We start from the raw sequence: 20,615 nt of genomic DNA on the forward strand, positions 1-20,615 counted from the left end.
TTCCCTCTGCTGACCCGAAGTGCAGTGGGCGTGGGTGGATTATATCCTGAGGGACCCACAGGCATTTTGTTAGTCGGAATGGCGAAGTTCGAATTGTCGTTCCCTTCCTTACTGTTGAGCCAGGTCGAGGAATCATCGAGGCAGGGGCGTCTGCGCCGGCGCTTGTATTCCTTATACTTTACTCGCGACCTCACCCGATCAATCGCATAAATAATTAATCGAATAACCGGATCAATCGCCCAATCTAGTATGCAAGCTAATGATCTAAGAAAATGCTTCTTTTTCTGTTTGTCAAAATGAACTACAGTGCCACATGGCGTCAGCAATGTCAACCGGTGGGTGCTCGAACACGATGAGCACGTGTGCTTTGTCGAATTATTATAATTATTCATATTATTTCTTTTGAAAATATTTATACACTTGACAGGAAAGGGAAAGCGAGGAGCGGGCTGGCAACTGCCACCGCAAGGGGCACAACGCCTGCCTACCCTTCCCGAAAGGGGGAAATAGAAGATAGGAAGAAGGGGGGAGGAAAGAGGAAAGACAGAGAAAAATGACAAATCTAAAAAATAAAGCCTAACACACTCAGCATAGGTCACGAAAAGTAGGGTCGGGCACGCTACTAACGAATGTTAGAATAGAAGAAAAAGTGTCTGAGGTATTGTGATTTGAAAACAGAAATAAGCTACAAACGTGAACCTAAGCTAGTTCCTTCTAGAAAAGTAAGGAGAGCCCAATGAGCCTGATCGCATCGAGACGCACAACCACGGGGGTACAAACATTCGTCGAGTGTCGTACACCGCAGGCCAAGGAGATAGTCCCTCGCCAGCGACGTGCTCTGCGCAGTGAGAGCGGGACAAGCCAATATCAGATGCTAAAGTGTCTCGCAGCAACCGCAAGACGTACTCTATGGACTGTGCACACATCCTTGTCGGTATATGAACGAATCAACGCAATTGTATTAGAGGCGTTTTTTTGGATATACGCGCCTAATTTTTACAGCTATAAATCAAAACTAAACGGTCACTCATCGAACACTTGGTGAACTAGTCATTGCGGAAAAAAAAATCACGCGCCCGAATTTGGTCGGCAACCGTGCGGTTGTCTCATACAGTGTAATACTGACGCCGTGGCCAAAGGAGCGAAAATAACGCCACATGACATAGGATGGTAGGTATATTATATCGTGAATATTTAATAAACAAACGGAAGAATTCTAAACAGAGCAATCGAGGAATCGTGCTTGGTTTAGCGGGCAATGTGTGTGGATGATCATACTGATCTTGAGCGTGCCATGGGCCATTTTATAGAACAGCGCGAGTTGCATTTTTTAAAGACGGTAGTCTTTCTTGGGCTACCTAAACGCGAAAAACTTTGTCATTCGATTCAACCGCCCGGCAAATCCGATTCAACCGCCCGGCCAAAACCCACCAAGCTAGCACTGGTTGCACGGGGTCATACACGTCAACATTTGAGGCAAAATATATGTACATAACCGTGATCCATAGCGTTCATTTAATGAAGAATCCACATAGGACTGGTTTTTGCGTTAGTAAATGAAAAATCAACGCGTTAGGAATGGTGCCGAAGAGACGCAGCGCAAAGGGAACCTCAGGCCTATGTGAGGCAAAATATATGTACATAACCGTGATCCGCAGAGTTTACGTTAATAAATGAAAAATCAACGCGTTAGAAATGGCGTCGAAGAGACGCTACGTGCTAAAAACAAGCCGACTGAAGCCGCGGCTCCGTAGCCGGCTTTAAGCCAATAGTAATAAAAGGTCCCAACGGATGGCGCGAGAGCAGGGCGAACGCGGGAAATTTGAATTAAATTCAGCAAAACCTCAATTGCATCCATCATGGGAGGAGTGAGAGGGGAGGGGAAGAGCGTGAGGGGTGGGAGGGAGAAGAAGAGAGGGTGTTACGTATCAGGGGCGGCAGAAGACTATCGTATTTCGACGTCATTTGCAGCGAAGCAAGCAGATATGCGGCCAATTTTTTTGTCAGATTCATCAACAAAAATTTCATATTTCTTTGTGTCTTTGTGTTTCAGTATTCCCGTTCTTGTTCAATTTGTCAGCGGTAGTAGTTTTCACGGGAATTCACCCCAGCGATATCGAATAAAGCGGAGGCACGGGAAGCCTAACTACAATGCGCGTCGGTTACCATTCTGTTCACGTTGTCCAGGTACTCCTCTTGATCCGGATGTAGCGCACCGACGACTTCCTTTTGTCTCAGCAACTCGTTCCTCACTGTCACGACCTCGCCGTCGGTGAAGAGGCTATTCATCGCCGCCCTGTAATAAGCGCGCGCAGGATATGTCAGGAGGATTTCGTGCGAGCTGAAAAATATAGACGCTGGGAGACATGGGCATGTAGCACATGACATAAGCTGTATAAGGCTCTTGTTTAAATTTCAAAAATCGCGAAATTTTAATAATATTCCACGCACCGTTCTCACGTCTGCGAGTTCTACTCAACCATTTGCACCGCTAGCTCTACCTTGCACGTATTTTTTTACTTATTGTTGATTATTATTCGTACTTGGAAACGCGGAAATGCTCAAAATATAACGTCACGTTGCAATGACAGTAAAGAGCCAAACACTGACAAAACTGGGAGTTTAGAACTTAACATTTTTATACGGCAAACTTGTGCCCAGAAAAACAAGCAACACTCAAATCACCACTAAAGCGGCGAGCATAGTCGTCGGTCGTCGAATTTAAACTTCACGGATCGAGTTCGTCCGCTATATATTTCCGCGTGCCTCATCGCACACTCCAGATTAACCGGTGATTTTCGTGTGCATTCGAATATCTACAACCAACGCTATTCGCAACGCCGCGCAATCTGATCAGACCTCCTGAGCACGAGGTCGCTGGTTCGAATCCCATCCACTGCGCGGCCTCATTCCGATGGGGGTGGATTGTAAAAAAGCTCGTCTGCCGTGCTTTGTGTCCACGTTAAAGAACCTCAGGTGGTCAGAATTGCCTTCGGGCAAAAAGAGCAGGAACAACGACGCACAAATAAACCGACACACAGGAACAGCCCCCGAGCGTGACATCCATCTCATTATACATCACCAAAAGAATTGCAGTATCTGGTTGAGACTGTGCACTGACGCGCCATGACAGCACCTTTTGTATAAGTAGTTTCCATTTTCTCTTTAAATAAATTATTTGGAAGTTGCGCTTTGCGTGATTCGTTCTAGCTGTGTGTCGGCGTTGTCGCATTTTTTTTTTACCTGAACATGCAAAACCAACATGCCCGAATTTTCATTCTAAGGTTAAAATTATTTAGAGTCCTCCACTACGGCGTCCCTAAACTTTACAATTAGTTATTACACACGTCCTTTTGCTAATGAATTGGAGACAAAGTTGAAGACGTTTTAAATACTGTAATAGGCACCGAGCGAAAAGTTTGATAACAGTGATAAACCATCGAAAGCGAACACCGTCAATAAGTAAGACATCGACACGTGCCGATGTTGTTGTCGCGCTCCCTCCTTCTTGCACCTTCTTGACCTGCTCCCCTTTCGTGATGAGAGTGATACAAATAACAACAAGGTGCTGTCGTCGCTATATATGCTTCCGGGGAAGCGTGCCCACGTGGTCTTCGCTGTCGCGTCGCTTTGCATGGGCCGTGCGTGCGAGGCATTGCGTGAGAAGGTGTAATACTGTCGTCCGTGGACAAACGATGTTGACGCGGCCGCGGGCAGGACGTCAGAAGCAGCACACGCGCTCTCCCTGTGCGTGTTAGGATGACGACCCCGTAGTGGTTGTTGTTGTATACGTTCGCGACATCCCCAGAGATTAATACTAATCCATTCGCTGCAGAAAAATGTTGCTGTTAAAAAATTAAATTATGGGATTTTACGTGCCAAAACCACGATCTGATTATAAGGCACGCCGTAGTGGGGGACTCCGGAAATTTGTACCACCTGGGGTTCTTTAACGTGCACCTAAATCTAAGTACACGGGTGTTTTCGCATTTCGCCCCCATCGAAATGCGGCCGTCGTGGCCGGGATTCGATCCCGCAATGTTGCTGTTTTGTTTTGCGGTGGTAGTCATTTCTTTAGAGGCAATGCATTGTTAATTAATGTAACCGCTGCAGCACATAAAGTAAATCCGCGTTCCCTATATTAAGTGAGAACAAACAGTCTCGCATAAAACAAGTATTTATAGCCGCGCTCATGCAAAAAAAAAAGGTAACATCTGTGCGTTTGTGTGTGTGTGCCTATAGGCGACACATTGTACCAGAGGCTTTTAATATGCCGAATAAAGCCTGAGTCTGCTCGCATATATGCGTATCGCATGAGCACCCTTTTTATTTTGTCTGACTATGCGTAACATGATTACAGAATTAGGGCAGATTATTAAGTGATTGGTGGTGTGAGATAATGTGCGTTATAATGGTGACCATTAGCGTGCCTCCGGATTTATCAGGCTCTGTTAATTTTTGTGCTAATTATGCCTATTGCAGCAACTGCGAATTTATTGTCGAAATGTTACCTTTGGGATTTGCACCTCTTTTGTTTAACATGTACAATGAGGATTACTCGGCGCTTCCTCAGTGTGCTAACATCTTCACGTACATGCGAATAAAAGACGTATTCAAAAACAAACAAAAAAGAAAGAAAGAAGAAAAGAAAAAGAATGTTTGCCACGATGTCACCTAGTTAAAAGATAGATGGTGTTTTTGAAGCAAAATTTAAGATCAGTCTAAAAGTGTAGCGAGAATACGAAACACGAATCACAAGCGACACAACATTCGATGGGACATAAAATTAGTAGAAAAATAAAACATTGAGATAAACACTTCGGGTTTGAAGAAACCAGTATAGGGACTGCCCATTATTTTATGGTATGTGTTTTTTAGGCAGGTGTTTTGAAAATTTCTGCTGTCGTAACAAACTATCACTCTTAGGGATTTTAAAGCAGACTGATATTTCTAGAAGAAACCAAAAACAAAAGGCAAATGCAGTTTGAAACAAACAAGCAAGTGTAAATTAATTCTACTACCCACTAATGGAGCATACAGAAAAACACTACAATTGTAAGATCTCGCTCTATTATGCACTTTTACAATACTATATAAATTATTAGTTGGTATAGTTGGTAGAACTTCATGCTCTATATAGTTGATAGAACTTGACCGTTTCTCAGAGCCATGTTACGGATATGGATTGGCATTTGCCTCATTACGTTTTTTGAGGGAACATAAGAATAGCTGAAAATACCTATTCGGAGGCTAGAATAAGTGTGAATTAGCGCGGCTAATTACATCATGCATTGTGCTTACATGTCTTTATTATGACGTCGGCGCAGGAGGCTTTAATGCTTCGAAAATGCCGCATGGGACTTTCTGAATACTCATAGAAAACTATTTATCTCGAGTCCAGTTGCATTATTTTTGTTTTTGTTGTTTTTGGTGTTGCTCCCAGTGTCTCTTTTGTTGTCATGCGTCGCGACCACGTCGTTTAGATCCTGGGTGCTTGACCTCAGCCATCATCAACGCAGAAAGCTAAGCATGCTCTAACGATTTTTCTAAAACCAACAGACCCGAGAAGACGCTTGTAGAACCCGATGTCTACAATTGTGCGAGTGAACTACCTCTCTACTTTTGCCTTCTCCTTTTTTTCGCCTCTCGATTCTTCGTCCTCTTCTCTCCCGTGCACGGTCGCAAACGGGACGTCCTGTCTAGTTAACCTCCCTGCCTTTGCTTGTTTCTATTTTTCTCTTTCTGTCATGTAAGTCACCATAAGTGACACTGAGGCCTAAAGGCAAGTTTCATAAGTAAGTAGTTTAGTCAATGTATGGTTTGTACTGTTAGTTTTCTCCATTTCACTTGTTGCAGTCAGGTCAGCTAAACCTAATGGAGGAATCAATATGTGGTAGAGGTCTTACAACTCGGCAAGCCATACAAAGGGCCAAAAAAAGTAGCATTGACATAAGCTAGTGTACTGCCTTTGATCCTTTCTTTTTTCTGTTAGTACTGCAGACCAACACGCGAATATCGCCGTCACGATTGCAGAAAATGATGCTCCCCTCGTGCTTATCAGTTGTCCTGAATTCGCCGGCCGCGTCGGGGTCGCATTGTCGTTCATCGATTACGAAGGGAAATGCAAACAGCTAACACACTAGCGCTAGCAATGTCCTGTGACCTGCCACGTGGCTTTCGCAATAAATTCGCTAATGGCGATCGCGACGTCGTTCAAATGAGCAGACGATTATGCATCTAAACAGCAGCGGTGTGGTCGCTTACTCTGTATGCACGCCTTTTGGCGAATGTTCGCTCGAGAAGATGTATTTCATCTAAGAGGAATCGCTCATTTTATTTGCGAAGCAACTGATATCGGTACAACGAGCTTCGTAATCACTAGTACTTTCGAGGACTGGCCATCGTTTGCTTCAGTTTCTTGGACGCCAACTTCTCAGTTACGCGTGACAGTGACAAAAGAGAGAAATGTGAATATATATTGCGATAAGAAACTAGATGGTTCACCACTCCCTTTGATTGGTTTCTTGGTTGGTTTGCCTCTTATATGGCTCATACCCACTATAGGGGTTTGACCAAGAATAGGATGGAGTTAGAAAGATAATTAGTCGAGCAAAAAATTAACACCAAAGAAAAAAATTCATAAGAACAAAATGATAGTTACAACGTTCTAAGAAATTAGAAAGGAAATCTTGAATCAAACAGGACTTTTTCAACGGCTGCGCTATATGACAACGTCTTATAGAGGAGTCTCGCCAAATAACTTTGTTATCTCTTGTCTTCCCCACAGCAATCCACAACCCGCAAGCTAGTTTTATTTTCTTTCTTTTTTTTTTCAACATCTACGATTGCACATGAATTATACCGTCCTGACAGACCACATGCTACCGTGCGATATACATGTGTTTGCGAGCTTCAGTATTTCTCATCTAGTCACATTTTGGCCCTATACTTGCATTGTTCTTTAACTTTCCTGCATCTTAATTATTCCCGTTCGCGTAACAGGGTGGCTGGCGAGATTCATTTATATATATATATATATAGTAAACCGTCATGACATCTTTTTTTTCTTCCATTCTTTTGTCTCTCAAAAAAGGTCTCGAAACGCTGCAGATTTGCTTGATGTTGGAGCATTGGGTGAAACTTTGCGCTGTGCAATTTGTCGCCAAATTTTAGAAATTCAGAGCAACTCCGAACGGCCTTTCTTCATTCTTGAATTCTACAACAGTGCTATTCGCACCAAAGCGACAGTTAAAACTATCTAATAAGAGTAAAAGCGCAAAGATAGGCTGGACCGCAAGAAATGTGGACAGGCCCTTTGTTGAAACACGCGAAACATTATGAAGTGGCTTGAGCGGAATCTCAGGAGCTTTAATTAAAAAAAAAAAAAAAAAGGTGGTGAGTGCAGTTAGTGAACGTTTTATACCATTACCCACCCTGCGCATCTTATGGGGTAATGAGGTGTGAAAATGTGTTTAAAATATAAGAAATCTCGAGGAAAAAAAAAAGAATCTCACGTTAAAATTTGGTGCCCTTCTTAGCCGGTCCTTGCTGCACTTTGCGCTATTCCCTAGAATAGGATGTGGCACGGGTGGGTTCTTGTAGGCGCTTGTGAACACTATGTTCAATGGAGAAGCTAATTTCATAGTACAAAGCCAAAGCCGATGTTTTTTATAATGCCTCATGAATTTTCTTTTTTTTTTTCTGCCTTCAGCGATGCGCAAGCGCCTAACTTGCCCGCGCCATGGGCGCGGACAGCAAAGGACAATTAACGAACCAATTACTAATCAAATAATTAGTACGGTAATTAGATTATAACAGAAAAAACATTTATTAGTTGTCTTCTACATAAGTCGAACACCTTTATAAAGAAGTGGCTGGAGCCTCCGAAATAATTCGTTATACAGGTCACTTCGTTGCAAAGGTCGCGCACCACACAGCTCACAGTATTACCGGGACAGAGTTATTTCTTCGTTACACAGGTCATTTTGTTGTAGAGGTGTTCGTTGTAAAGGCGCTTATCGACTCTCCATGAACAGGAAAAATTGACCAACGATTACGATGTTCCCTAATGCGAAATTTGAGCATAGCTCTATAAGGGTTTTAATTTCGCGATAGATTGGCTGGCGTGGACAATCTATGCCGTGTGGCACGTTGAAAACAGAGCGAATTGTGGTGCGGCTGCCCCGCTAATCTGCAGATCGCGAGAGCCAGGGTTCTTCGCGCACAGCTCAGCAAACTGTGGCGTCACTTCTTAGCCCCTGGCTTTGTACAAATATACAGGAAACATTCAATAATGAAAATGTAAGCGTGTTTTTGCTAGTTACCAATATATGGGACATGTGTTACATGCTCTCAACAAGAAAAAAACAATGTTGAGATTTTGATGTTTCTACTGCTTAATAGTGGTCTTAAAGCGGTCCGCTGCACCCTCCTCTCCACTTTCCTCCTCGTGTTCTTCATCTCCTGCTGCGCTCCGCGTCCGCTTTCATCTTTCGCTGTGCTCGTTCGCTCGGTTACAAGTGACGACTCCAACGCCGAAGTTCGCCGCAGGAACGGGCGCCTAAGAGATGAGCTCTAATAAATGTCAGCAATTTGTTCCAATTGTCCTTGATGTGGAATTGCGTTTAGGTATTACGAGGTTAAACACGTCTGGTGTGCGTTCCTTGCTACGCCGCTCACATTTTCTGGGCCAGCCGCTGCCGTTCGTTCTCGAGGTTCGTGGCGGCCACCTCGAGTTGGCGCAGTTGGTCGAGCTTGATCTGGTAGCACTGCAGCGTGCGCCGTCGTTCCAACTGCTGGATGCGTCGCTCGTGCTGCACGTACGCGTGAAGACACTCGGCGGCGATGGGGGTCTCTTCTTCGGCGTCCACACGAGGTGGTTCCTCGTCCGGTTCCGCCTTCTCTGGGTCCTTCTTGACGGGCTGCGTCACCTGCGGTTATAGGTGTAGCCATCGTGAAACGTTCACAGGCCACGACGCGTGTGACAATACTCCGCGTTGCCTGGTGTTGGCTCCACACAGGCACTTACATTAACCTACCCATATTACATTGCATACACCCCACAGCCTACAGGGACGAATACCTGTGGTGCGGGTCCACACCAACCCTATACCACATTACGTGGGAGTGCACGCTACACAGCATAGAACACCACGACACGAACACCACGAGGGAGCAATGGGAGGCACTGCTGTCCAGCTAGGCCATCGACGACCAGCTCAAGCTGATCCAGAGAGCGGAGAAGATGGCAAGAGCCAGCAGAGCCCTGGACTAGAGGCCCCGACCATTAGCGATGCCTCTCTGGGGGCAACACAAAACTTTGATTATTCTTCCAATAAAGTTTATCTATCCTATCCTACCTTGCGTTACGCCCTTCATTTAGTGCATCCAAAGCGTCAGTCAACCGTGAACGAAAACGGCTGCTTGTTTTGTGTTCCATGTAATCTGCGTACTTATTTATGCAAGTAATAAAATTGACTATTAGCACCTAGTCTCTTTCACGGCCTTGTCGAAACAAGCCTGCAAGTTCATTATGTACGGATGAACGCACAAGTGAAGCCACGAGCATGCAGACAAAACTGTCCTCCATGGGGTGACGGAGCGCCGACCGCAAGGACACGCGAGCATTCAGAACTTGGTACGAGGACGCTACGTCATTTTGCTGTCTGACAAAGAGAACTTAGAAACACGAACATACCTGCGCCACAGTGGATGTGTCGGTTTGAGGCACGTATGAATTTTGCTGGGGCTTCACCATTTCTGCCACGGTGTCCTTGTGAGGGTATGTGACCTAGAATAAAAAAAAAGAGGGAAATGCTTGGCTTCGCTGCGTTGAATGATATTACTGGCTTTTGTTGCCCTCTATGCTAATGTGTTCCTCATTTCATTTAGTTGTTTGTCCTCGATATAAAAGGCTTGATTCCTTAGTTACGGACACGTGAAACGCAGAAGGCATAGTTAAGCAAAGGGTGAACTAATGCGAATAAAAGATATTGCATTTAGAAAAGAAAGCTTTAATTAGAGTGAGCCTCGCGGAATTTTGGTTTACACTCCTCAAATATAATCCCTTCGGCTCCACCGCAATGCCTCTTTTCACATTAGGCATGGGGAGCATCCCCCTGGCGCTATGGTCGCACCGTGCTGCGGCTCGCCTGTGCAACTTTCGCTTAATCGTCCACCTCAGTTTTGCTTGAATTTCTCTTTACGTATACTGGCCTATACAATGGCAACTTTGCGCATTCGGCACCAGCTACTATAGATGATCCGGCCTTGCCAGATTTATATGTTATGGTATATATCTCATATACAGTGGTAAGTTCTGTAACTCGTGAACGCATGCCATACAGAAACGATACACAAGCGAGACAAACACATATATGTTTTGCAAAGCAAACACGTCCGTTTACTTACGACAACATCCAGTGGAAGCGTTGCATGGCTGCTGCCGCCACAACCCATACCAGCAGCCTGGGGACTCCCGTTCCGTTAAGTCTGCAAGCATTTAGATGAACATCAATGCCCTATCGAAAATTCTACCGTGAGCTTATCGTGCTAATATGACCTGGTGAGGAGAAGGGGGACAAAATAAGTGGCGAGAGAAGGTGACGAGGAGAGACATAAAATATGCGCGTTGTCAAAATACATGACGCAGTGACAATCCTACAGCCGCTGTATTCCAGACGTCCCACACAAAATTATAAGCGCGGCTCTTGGTTCCTGTCCTACAGCTGCCATAAAGCCTTTAAGAGGTCAAACAATGATCGCGAAAAAAAGAACAAGCACAAATGGGCAAGGAATAAGTATATCTAGAAAACCTTGCTTTTGTACCATTATGTTTCTTCGTATACAACGCTTCTACGACACCCCGCAATCTTAGAAGACACCCGCAATGTTAAGACACACCGAAATGCTAAAATGACCATAGGTGCGACTGACCTTGTGATGGAGGAAACAACTTTTTTTTAAATACCGAAATACCTTTGGCGACAACTTAGAGCAGTTTTGCCGCAAGTTCGTACTTTGTTCTGTGCGTTCGTGTAAGCCTGCGTGGATCGTCGCGGCATTGATTTCTACGCCGTGACCTTGCGTGCAGCTTCGTGCGGCTGTCTCGGATCGGACTATTTTCATTCCGAGGAACAAAAGAGTAAAGGGGGCCCGCCTTAAAAGTGGTCGATTCCGCGTTCGAAGGAGCACGCCACGTGGTTACAGGGGGCCCACCTGCCTATTTCCGCACTTCTCGGACTTGCACGTCAGCGCCTGTTTGAGCCAGAGGCGCCCACGCCGGTGGCGTGCCCTCGAGAAACTTCTCGGTAAAAAGAAAAAGCGGGGAGCAATCTTTAAAACTGGTGCCGCACAACACTTGTTAAACCGAAACCGCTAATAAACCTAACGCTATGTTCATTCGGCTTATTGCGTGGTTTTGCCTATTGCTGTTGTTCAAACGTGTATGCACATGATTGGCGTCCCACGCGCTGGCGCTCGTGAAGCACAAAAAAGAAAACACGAAAAGACCGAGGTGATACCACTGCATCAGATTGCATGGACGTATATTTGTTTGAGTTTCGTTTCATTAAAATACTTTCAGCTTATGCTACTTTTGCTTTGCTGTATTGAGTTCGTACTTTAGAGGGGCGCTCGTTTGTGGCATAATTTCAAGAGAATTTCGACTGAGGTGGCTGATGCTACTGAACAACAAATTCTAGATACTTGTGTGTGGCAAAGTCACATCTGTTGAGAAGGAATAAATAAATAAATAAATAAATAAATAAATAAATAAATAAATAAATAAATAAATAAATAAATAAATAAATAAAATTTTATAACCGATATATACAGTAAAACCTAGAAGCACAATAATATTCTTACTGCTTAGCCCAAGTGTGGCAGCATTTATTATTTCTTGAAAATATTATTACTTATTGTTTAGTTTAGGAGCGCAAGATTTTCCGACTGCTTAGCCCAATAAAAGATGTAAGCGGCATAACGCAATATTTAATTGAGAAAGCTGTTTATGTATGTTCATTTATTTATTTTTGGTCTTTTATTACGCAGCGAGTTTGGTTTGAGCAAACGTGACTACCCAAGTAGCAAGAGTGTTCAGCTCTATATTTCACAACATAAATAAATAAAATAATTTGGGATCTTGAAATGATGTGGCTACTCTTTTCATTAATTCTTGCTGGTAGTTTTGCGATTTTCAATGAGACAAGGCTGAGACTATGAGCTCCGGTTATTCAGAACCACGCAAATCCGATTCATTTGCCGACTATAAGTGCTTGTGCGCTTGACAAATTGTCATGGTTCTCGCTTAATTCGAGAAAACGTAAATTACGCAAAGTACAGATTACCGGGTTCAAGCGAAGACACGTAGAGCGCCTGTGTTTTGTGAGGTAATAGCACACGAGTTTAGAACATTAGTATCCTTTGCAGCGTTAGCGTAGCAAATCATGGAGGTTTCGCCTCAATTTCGTCTCGCTTCTCGGTCCTCCCGAAAATTTACGACTATGGTCTCGCGGAGCAAATCTCATTTGCTTTCCATCGTCAAGTAAAAAAAAAAACAATCACTGCTTAAAACGGAAGGAGAGAAAGAGTGTCGACGTCATAACGGTGACCCAGAGCTGGCTCACAAGGACAGGGGGACAATGAGGTGCTCGCTGTGTCAAGTATGACCGGTGATCGCTTTCTACGGTAACGCCCCTCTCCGGGCCTCTTGTCCGCGTGTATGTAGCATCGACCGGAATACGAAATCACGGCTAGTGGTGTGGCAGGCAGCCATAGAGTGGAGGCAATGGCGCGGATGTGCTGCACGGCGCGGCCGAGCCCTTGATTAATGGGCCGATATCGCCGCTCCACTCGCTGGCCCGCTTCCGAACCGATGGCCCGGAACTCAGGTCGCTGGCCCCTTCTTCTGCCTGCCACCGCTTCCGTCAGAACCATGGCGGCAGCGTTCGAGGCACTTGTGGACCCAGAATGAAGGAAGCAAGGGGTGACTCGTAAGGAAAAAAGAAAACCCTTCAAATACGCACGAGAGCGCGAGGCGACAACCGTTCGAGCACCAGGGATTGATCCACGGTCGAAGAACACGCAGGCTCGCTCCTCTGCATTTCTATGCTCGGGCTTTACAACGACTCATTTACGTAGGTGAAACCTAAACGTTTTTTTTTTCTTTCTCAAATAGGCGAAGAGAGAAAGAAAGAGAGGACGAAACGTAATGAAAAAAAAAAAAGCGATGGACAAAGTGGGGCAAAAAATATGGAAAAGAGGTGAGGGGAGGGAGACAGCATTTATGCAAAGAGAGGGGTTCATTATTCGTTGATGAAACCCGGAATCCTTGTAGAACACGCCCATTTTTTAATGCTTTAGGTGTTCGCATTCGCTGTACGTTGTCTGGCGTGAGAGGTGACCCAAAACGTGATCTTGCACGCTCTTCTCTTGTTTTTTCTTTGTTTTTTCGACTTCTAGCACGCACTAGGGGAGTTGGAAACGACGAGGAAAGGGCCCATAGCGTGGCACGTGCATAGGTCTGGGCGAGGCATGGAGTTTAGAAGAGTACTAACGCACGTTAAAAAACAAAGTTGAGCTGCGTGATCAAAAGGCGCTGCTCCTCATGTCCGATATATGTATACGAGAGAACGGCGCATAAAAAGTAAAGCGACGCGTTGAATAGACCACAGTCAGGCGAAGACGAAAGGCACCGCTGAATCCTGGAGTATCGTCGGAGTACGATCAAAAGAAAAGAAAAGAGAATGAGAAAGAAAGCAAGAAAAAGAGGAAAGAAAAATGTAGAAGTGATTGAAGAATCCCTAAGCGAAGAGGGCTGACTAAGCAAACCGGAGAAAAATGCCGGAAAAGAGAAGAGTTTGCTTAAAGGCAAAAATATGTTCGACAATGGTGCCAGTCGAAGACGCGGTTGCGGACGTAAGTGGAGGGCATCGCAGGAAGCATACAACATGCCAACACAAGCGGTCAACGCCATGAGGAGGTGTACTGATTCATACCTGAATATTACTCTAAAAGAAAAACATTAAAGGAAAAATATTTCCGGCAGTCCCGTACTTCAAAGTGCACGTCTTCCGGGAGTGGCAGCGCTCAGCAGTGATTTAGAGGGTTGCGAGTATGATTGCCACGACTATGGACGCTTTCGTTTCTCCTAATGGCGTGTATTATTCAATTACGCAGTCTACTTTCTTCAAGGTGCGCTAGAAATTCACGTATACAGACATCTTGTCCATTTGCGGACGCACATGTCATGCCGAAAATTTAATGCGACGTCGATTAAAAACTCCATACTAGGTTTGCTCTGTCAGTCCGTCGTTATCATAACTTCATCGTCCACATGACTAGCCGTTATCCTGACCTTATCCTGACTGGTGATCACCTCCTCATTCTGAGCCCCACCCGTACCACGTGGCAAAGAAAACCAAAAGTTTACCCACTACCGCTTCTATACTGTGGGTATCGAACTCAAATAATTGTGACAATAGGCAGTCGGGAGTTTGACACGCTAACCACTGAACTATCACGAAACTTTAATTTTGTTCAATGCAATGAAGGCCGCAAATACAAACAGCATATACCAGAAATTTAGGAACAGTGCATCTTGAACACAAAAATGTTTAGGCGCAGTCAACTTCAGTTGACGTGTACGCATTGCGGGAGCATTACGTAGATGTCACTACGTAGGTGCTCTTTGTTGTTGTGATACCCGGTGACCTAAGCTTGCGTCACAGAGGTTCATTGGCCCAGTGGCCCCAGTGGCACATACCGAAGTTGGCGTTAAAGAAGTTAATTGAAGAGAGGCACACACGCAGTGGCAAGAGAATGATAATTCAAGATTGGCAGTCAAGCCTCTAGAGTCTATACAGGAGCACGTCTTTCTAGGTCAATTACTCACAAGGGACCCTGATTACGAGAAGGAAAGTCACAGAAGAATAAAAATAGTTCGGGGCACATACGATAGACATTACCAAATCTTCAAATCTTGACCGGTAGCTTACTGTTATCGTTCGAAAGAAAAGGGCTCAGTCATTGCATTCTAGTGGTACTGACATATGGGGCAGAAACTTGGAGATTGAAGCTAGACAAAATGTTAAGGACCGGGCAATGAGCGATGGAACGAAACATGCTAGGCGTAACGTTAAGAGACAGGAAGACTGTGGTGTGGGTTCATGGGCAGGTGGGAGTTGTCGATATTCTAGTTGACATATCAACAGGAAAAATGGAGCTGAGCAGGCCATGTAATGCGTATAGGATGGATAACCGGTGGACCGTTAGAGTTACAGAATGGATACCAAGAGAAGGGAAGCGCAGTCAAGGACGGCAGAAAACTAGGTGGGGTGACGAAGTTAGGAAATTTGCAGGCGCAAGTTGGAATCAGCTAGCGCAAGACAGGGGTAATGGAGATCGAAGGCAGTCCTGCAGTGGACATAAACATAGGCTGCTGCTGCTGATGATGATGACGTAGAATAATTTAGCTCAAGGTAGGGGTTTTTGGAGATCGCTGGAAGAGGCCTTCGTTCAGGCAGTGGACATAAAAATAGGCTGATGATGATAACCAGGGGCACACCGACCCAAATTTTAGACTCCACTATTGTCGCGATCGGACGCCGAAAACAGCCAGGTACCGACCAGGTAGTCGTCGCAGAAAACAGCGTTAAACTCGTCGAGAATGCTTCGCATTAATACTTTTTCGCGCTTGGTAATCTGCGCGGAATATTGTGCTCCGCGCAGACTCTCATTGTAGTGGCGTCTGTGCGTATGTTTGGGAGGCTATACAGCAGGTAATAGCGGTAGCGTGTGAGGACGACGCTTAGCGCATTGCAAAGAGAAAGTTGTTTTTGAGAAGATGGCCATGTACGCTGTGAGAACCTGCTGCTTTCCCGGCAAACGAATTCAGGGACGCAATAATCGCGGAAGTTTTCTATGAGTAGTAGTATTTTTGTAATGATTATTTTGAGCTCGGCCAAAGCAGAATTGCTTACCCCTGAAAAATTTTGAGAAACGCTCGCCGCCGAGCTTTACAATTACCGTCATTTAGTCTTGAGAACTAGCCTTGTATTTTATCCCGCGCTTAGGAACGACACGCTTCTTTTTACATGGTCAGTGTGCCATAAACTTCCATAATGAAGCTTTTCCATTCCGCATATCTCTGCGTGCTATTTCTGTCGCCACTTTGTGGACTTTATTTGGCAGTGTCGTCTTTACGTCGGAAACCACGTGGTGCCAGCCACACTGTGCAACCTTTAGTTTTTTCTCCGAAGCCGTTTCATTTCTCAATTTGGGTGTGCGTGGGGAACTATTACTTCCCATTACGTGCTGTAACTTGTAATCATAAACCACAGACTTATTCTTCTTTTCCTGAATAAGCAGAAAATGTCGGTTTATAGAATTGAATTTGTTTGGAAACTCTGTTAGCATTCTCGACTAGGCACTAGTCGGGCGCTCATCTCGTCAGACGAGTGGCAGTCAGGGCTGAGAGCTTCGTGAGCAATTACGAGAAGCATTCGAGCGAAAATTTTTGTACGTTTGCGGCTTAAACACTGAGCGTTGCTGTTGTTTAAATAGGCAGAGAAAGAAGGAATCAGGATTCTTTATTTGTTTCGTTTTTTTTTATTTGATACTCTATAGCAGAGAAAACAAACATCCTGTTCGAAAGTCCATCGCGAAGCTTTCTCCGAGCTGTTCGTTCTATGCTTAAAGAAACGAGTGCGCGAACGTTGTAGTTGTGCGACACATGACCGTTAGCTTAACATGACGCAAATAAATAAATAAATAAATAAATAAATAAATAAATAAATAAATAAATAAATAAATAAATAAATAAATAAATAAATAAATAAATAAATAAATAAATAAATAAATAAATAAATAAATAAATAAATAAATAAATAGTTGGCGTTACCCCGTTTTCCTCTTCTTTCATCGATGTCGCACTTTCGGCAGCGGCTTCACACTGTAATTCCTTTCCAAGAAAGGTCTGTTAATGAACCGATCATTCTACGTAACTTGGCTGGAAGCGCAACATGTAGGTATAAGCGAACCGAAATGAAGAAGTGCGCAAATAGCACCATTATTTTCAGATTTTATACTCAGTGGTGAGGTAACTTTTTTTCTGTTACCGCTTGTTTAACCATCTTAGGGCGCAGAAAACAAGCAAACGTAAGGGATAAGACATTCACAAGCGCTAATTTCCAATTAAAGGTTTTATTACTGAGAGCATGTTATTTATACACGAAGCCACACGTATAACCCATATCACAAATACACCAAGGTAAAAAACAAACCAAAGATTACGACCGGAGCACGCATCCAAGTAAAAAAAAAAATGCAGGTAACGTATTTGTTTTATCCTTTGCGTGCCCGTGGATTCTGCGCGCTAGAAAACTTTGGTCATAGAATACCAACTGACTCGATCTCTTACATTGTTAAACAACTCTTTGGTAAACAACTGACTGTTCGGTTAAAAAAAAATACTCCACGTGAGGCCGCAACAAATTATTTATTTTTTTGATACGTCATACAAGTCTCACCTCTCGTTTTCCTATTGAAAGTCAGGCTTAAATGTACCACTTTCTTTCGTTTTGCTACACCCTCGTATTGTACAATATTGTTCCCAGAAGGGCTTCGTAATTCACTGAAAGCGCCGCTGATCGCATTGTTATGAAGAAGATGATGAGGGTGATGATGATGTACCACTTTTATGGTTCGTACCCACTGAGAGGGATAGGCCAAGAATCGGGCAGCAGGAGGTAACTTAAAAGAATTCTTATTTGAAGAGGAGAAACGGCAAATTAAAAGGGAAAACAAAAGGAAATAATACGAAAACTGGAATAGTATGTGAGCGAGCAGTCAGACTTCTCTTAGTTTTCACGTGTTATACGTCATTTTCTTATGTAATCGCTGCATTAGCACGTGGCATATTTCTTAGTGATAGAACGCCAACCGTGCCTATGAACTCATCTAAGCAAACGTCGTTAAAGTAAGAAGACAGACAGGCCCACAGCCAGGGCCTCGGAAATCGCCACTATTCTATTCAGCGCCATATCTTTTTGACGTCATCATAGGAGCGCGCACACTTCGCTCCGCCTTTCTCAGTTTTTGAATGTGATGCCAACTGAAAATACCGGATATAACAGTAGCTAAGCAGGTCCCATATGAAGCTAATTTTCATAGACAGTTGTCGCTCGCTTAAGTGCTCAAAGCATTCAATGGCGAGTACGTGCGTCGAGCAAAGAAGTCAGCGCAAGCAAGAATATATATATAAATAACAATTTGAATTTGTATCGTTGCACATGATGCTTTGTGCGTGTAATTTCTAAATTGCCTGCCTCAAAAGCCTATTTAAATATAAAAACAGCGTATAAGTTAAACAATGCATGGTCTATAACTTTGTCCACGTGTGATTCTGGAAGTTACAGGAAACGTGATATAGGCCAATGCATGCAGCTTGAATTTTACAATGTTCTACGGCTGCCTTTTGAGCTTGTGCTCTCAGTGTTATCTGTGTGTGACTTCAGAATACTAGAGACCCGAATCATTTGCGAAACGAGCTACCATGTTAGAAGCATATGAGGCATAACAAGGTTTGGCCTTTTACTCCCGATCCGACTTCTGATCATCATCATCATCATCACCATCATCATCATCATCACCATCATCATCATCATCATCATCATCATAATCATCATCATCACATATTTATGTCCACTGCAGCACGAAAGCCTTTTCCTGCGATCTCCAATTACCCCTGTCTTGCGCTAGCTGATTCCAACGACTTCTGTTATTTGACGTCAGTTAGTCCCGCTAACCTCAAGTACATTCGTAAATATTTCTGATTTTACAGATTGACTGATGTCCGACAATGTCGCACCTGCCTTCAGTTTCTCAATTAGTTTCACGACTTTGGTAACACTCACTTTGTTTTCGCAAAGGCTCTTAGGCAATCTGCAAACAATTTCATCTCACAACGTAAGAGAACGTAGGGAGAAAACTTCTCGCTTGGCACCTACACCGTGATGTTCCTCGTTTAATTGTCACTCGTGAAACGGCGCCCGCAGCACGCGGATCCGCATTATTTCTCTACGCCAGCGACCAGAACATTCCCACTCGAGCCATCCTCTCGTTCTTTAAGAACGTGTCATTCGTCTCTTTGTCACTTCTGGTCGATGTCCGCAGGTAAAATCAAACTGTTTTTATATATGAAAGCCTCCCCCACGTACAACCGACAGACTTTCTTTCACCTCGGAAACAAGCGGAGCAAAACAAAGGTTACGACTTGGCAGCGGTCCCGCGCACTTTGTCACTCAGCTGTCACGCGTTACTTACTGCAAGGATACGCGTCCGTTTTTCTACGCCACTGACCAAGAGACACATTCGCGATGCCCATTTCGAATGCGTGGCTCGCGGCCCACGCGCGGAGTTGCACCACCGCCGCCGCCGCCAGTAGCGCGACCGCCGCTGGCTGACCACTGCTCACCTTTCGCTCCGTGCGCGACGGGCTCGGCCGGTGGAGCGACGTGAGTGTCCGGTACAGGGGAGGGGCGATTCCGTCGCCGGTCGGTCGCGTGGTGGACCCGCTCGTCGGCGACATCGAATCGTGAAGCGGCGGCGTCTGCGGACAGTCCCCGCCCGACGCTTTTGTGTTCCGCACGGTCGATATCGTCCGGGCAACAGAGAGCGTCAGTGAAAAGAAATAAAAAGTAGATATAACGAACACAGTGACTCGTATAGTGCGTGCTGAGTTGTGCCCGGCACGTTCACCATAGGGGCCGCGGCCTGGGCAATAAGGGGGAAGGAGAGGCTTGCAAGACGATGAGAGAGGAGGGTCGTGACCCGACAGCCGCTCGTACAAGGGCCACTTTTGTCTTCCCTTCTGTTCAATTTCTTTTTTTCTTGGATGGAATGAAAATAGGAGCGACGCTTCATCGTTTTTGTTTCACTTGTTCATTTCTCTTGTTCATTGCGCAACAGATGGGTCAGAAGAAATCCTAAATAAAACCATCGAATATAGAAAAAATAAAGTAAAAAGAAACTGCGGCTTCTTGACTGACCGACGAGAACGAAAGGTTAAGACTGTCTTGGACATCCTGTCATTTCTTTCGAACGATTGCGCAAGCAAATGAAACGCTTACGAGCTAGCTCGCGTGAGCTTACTAAAAATTGCGCATCGGCTACTCAACCATAGGAAGCCGTCTACTCGGACGAAAGTAGTAATTGTTCATACAGTGAACGCAGATAAGACCATGCCATAAATTAGAGGCAAGGCACTTTGGGAATTCGACACTATTTTTTACCTTTATTTATAGAAAACCTCGTGCCATAAATTAGAGAGAAGGCGTTTTGGGGATTCGACACTACTTTATACATTTATTTATCGAAAACCTCGTGCATAAACTTAGATGCTGGTACACGATCAAAAATGCCAGACGATCGGAGTCTTCCCCTACGGCCTCTCTCGCGGCCCAACGGGAAATTATGGAGCGTTAAACTCCACAATTTCAAGTTTCTCCACAAGTAGAGAAAAAAAATATGCGTGCCACAGCTATCGCAAACACCAGAGACCAGCGGAGCTGGGCAAAGCCTAGTAAAGTAATGGCAAACCACACACTTAGTCTAGC

The 20,615-nt window shown here is 44.6% G+C and overlaps 1 protein-coding gene across 1 annotated transcript in view; it reads right to left on the reverse strand.

The window, feature by feature from the left end:
• LOC119456299 (uncharacterized) overlaps positions 1–19,679 on the reverse strand; it is a 35,732-nt gene extending 16,053 nt beyond the window's left edge. Inside the window, exons 1-5 of the mRNA XM_037717992.2 lie at positions 19,475–19,679; positions 10,411–10,491; positions 9,698–9,790; positions 8,680–8,930; positions 2,167–2,296 (exon numbers count right to left, since the gene is read on the reverse strand). Of these exons, the coding sequence (XP_037573920.1) occupies positions 2,167–2,296; positions 8,680–8,930; positions 9,698–9,790; positions 10,411–10,458 (522 nt within the window). The 5' untranslated portion in view covers positions 10,459–10,491; positions 19,475–19,679. The remainder of the gene's footprint in view (positions 1–2,166; positions 2,297–8,679; positions 8,931–9,697; positions 9,791–10,410; positions 10,492–19,474) is intronic.
• Between the last annotated feature and the right edge of the window lie 936 nt (positions 19,680–20,615).

This window comes from Dermacentor silvarum, chromosome 6, assembly GCF_013339745.2.
Source record: "Dermacentor silvarum isolate Dsil-2018 chromosome 6, BIME_Dsil_1.4, whole genome shotgun sequence".
In the NCBI taxonomy this organism is placed as follows: Eukaryota; Metazoa; Arthropoda; class Arachnida; order Ixodida; family Ixodidae; genus Dermacentor; species Dermacentor silvarum.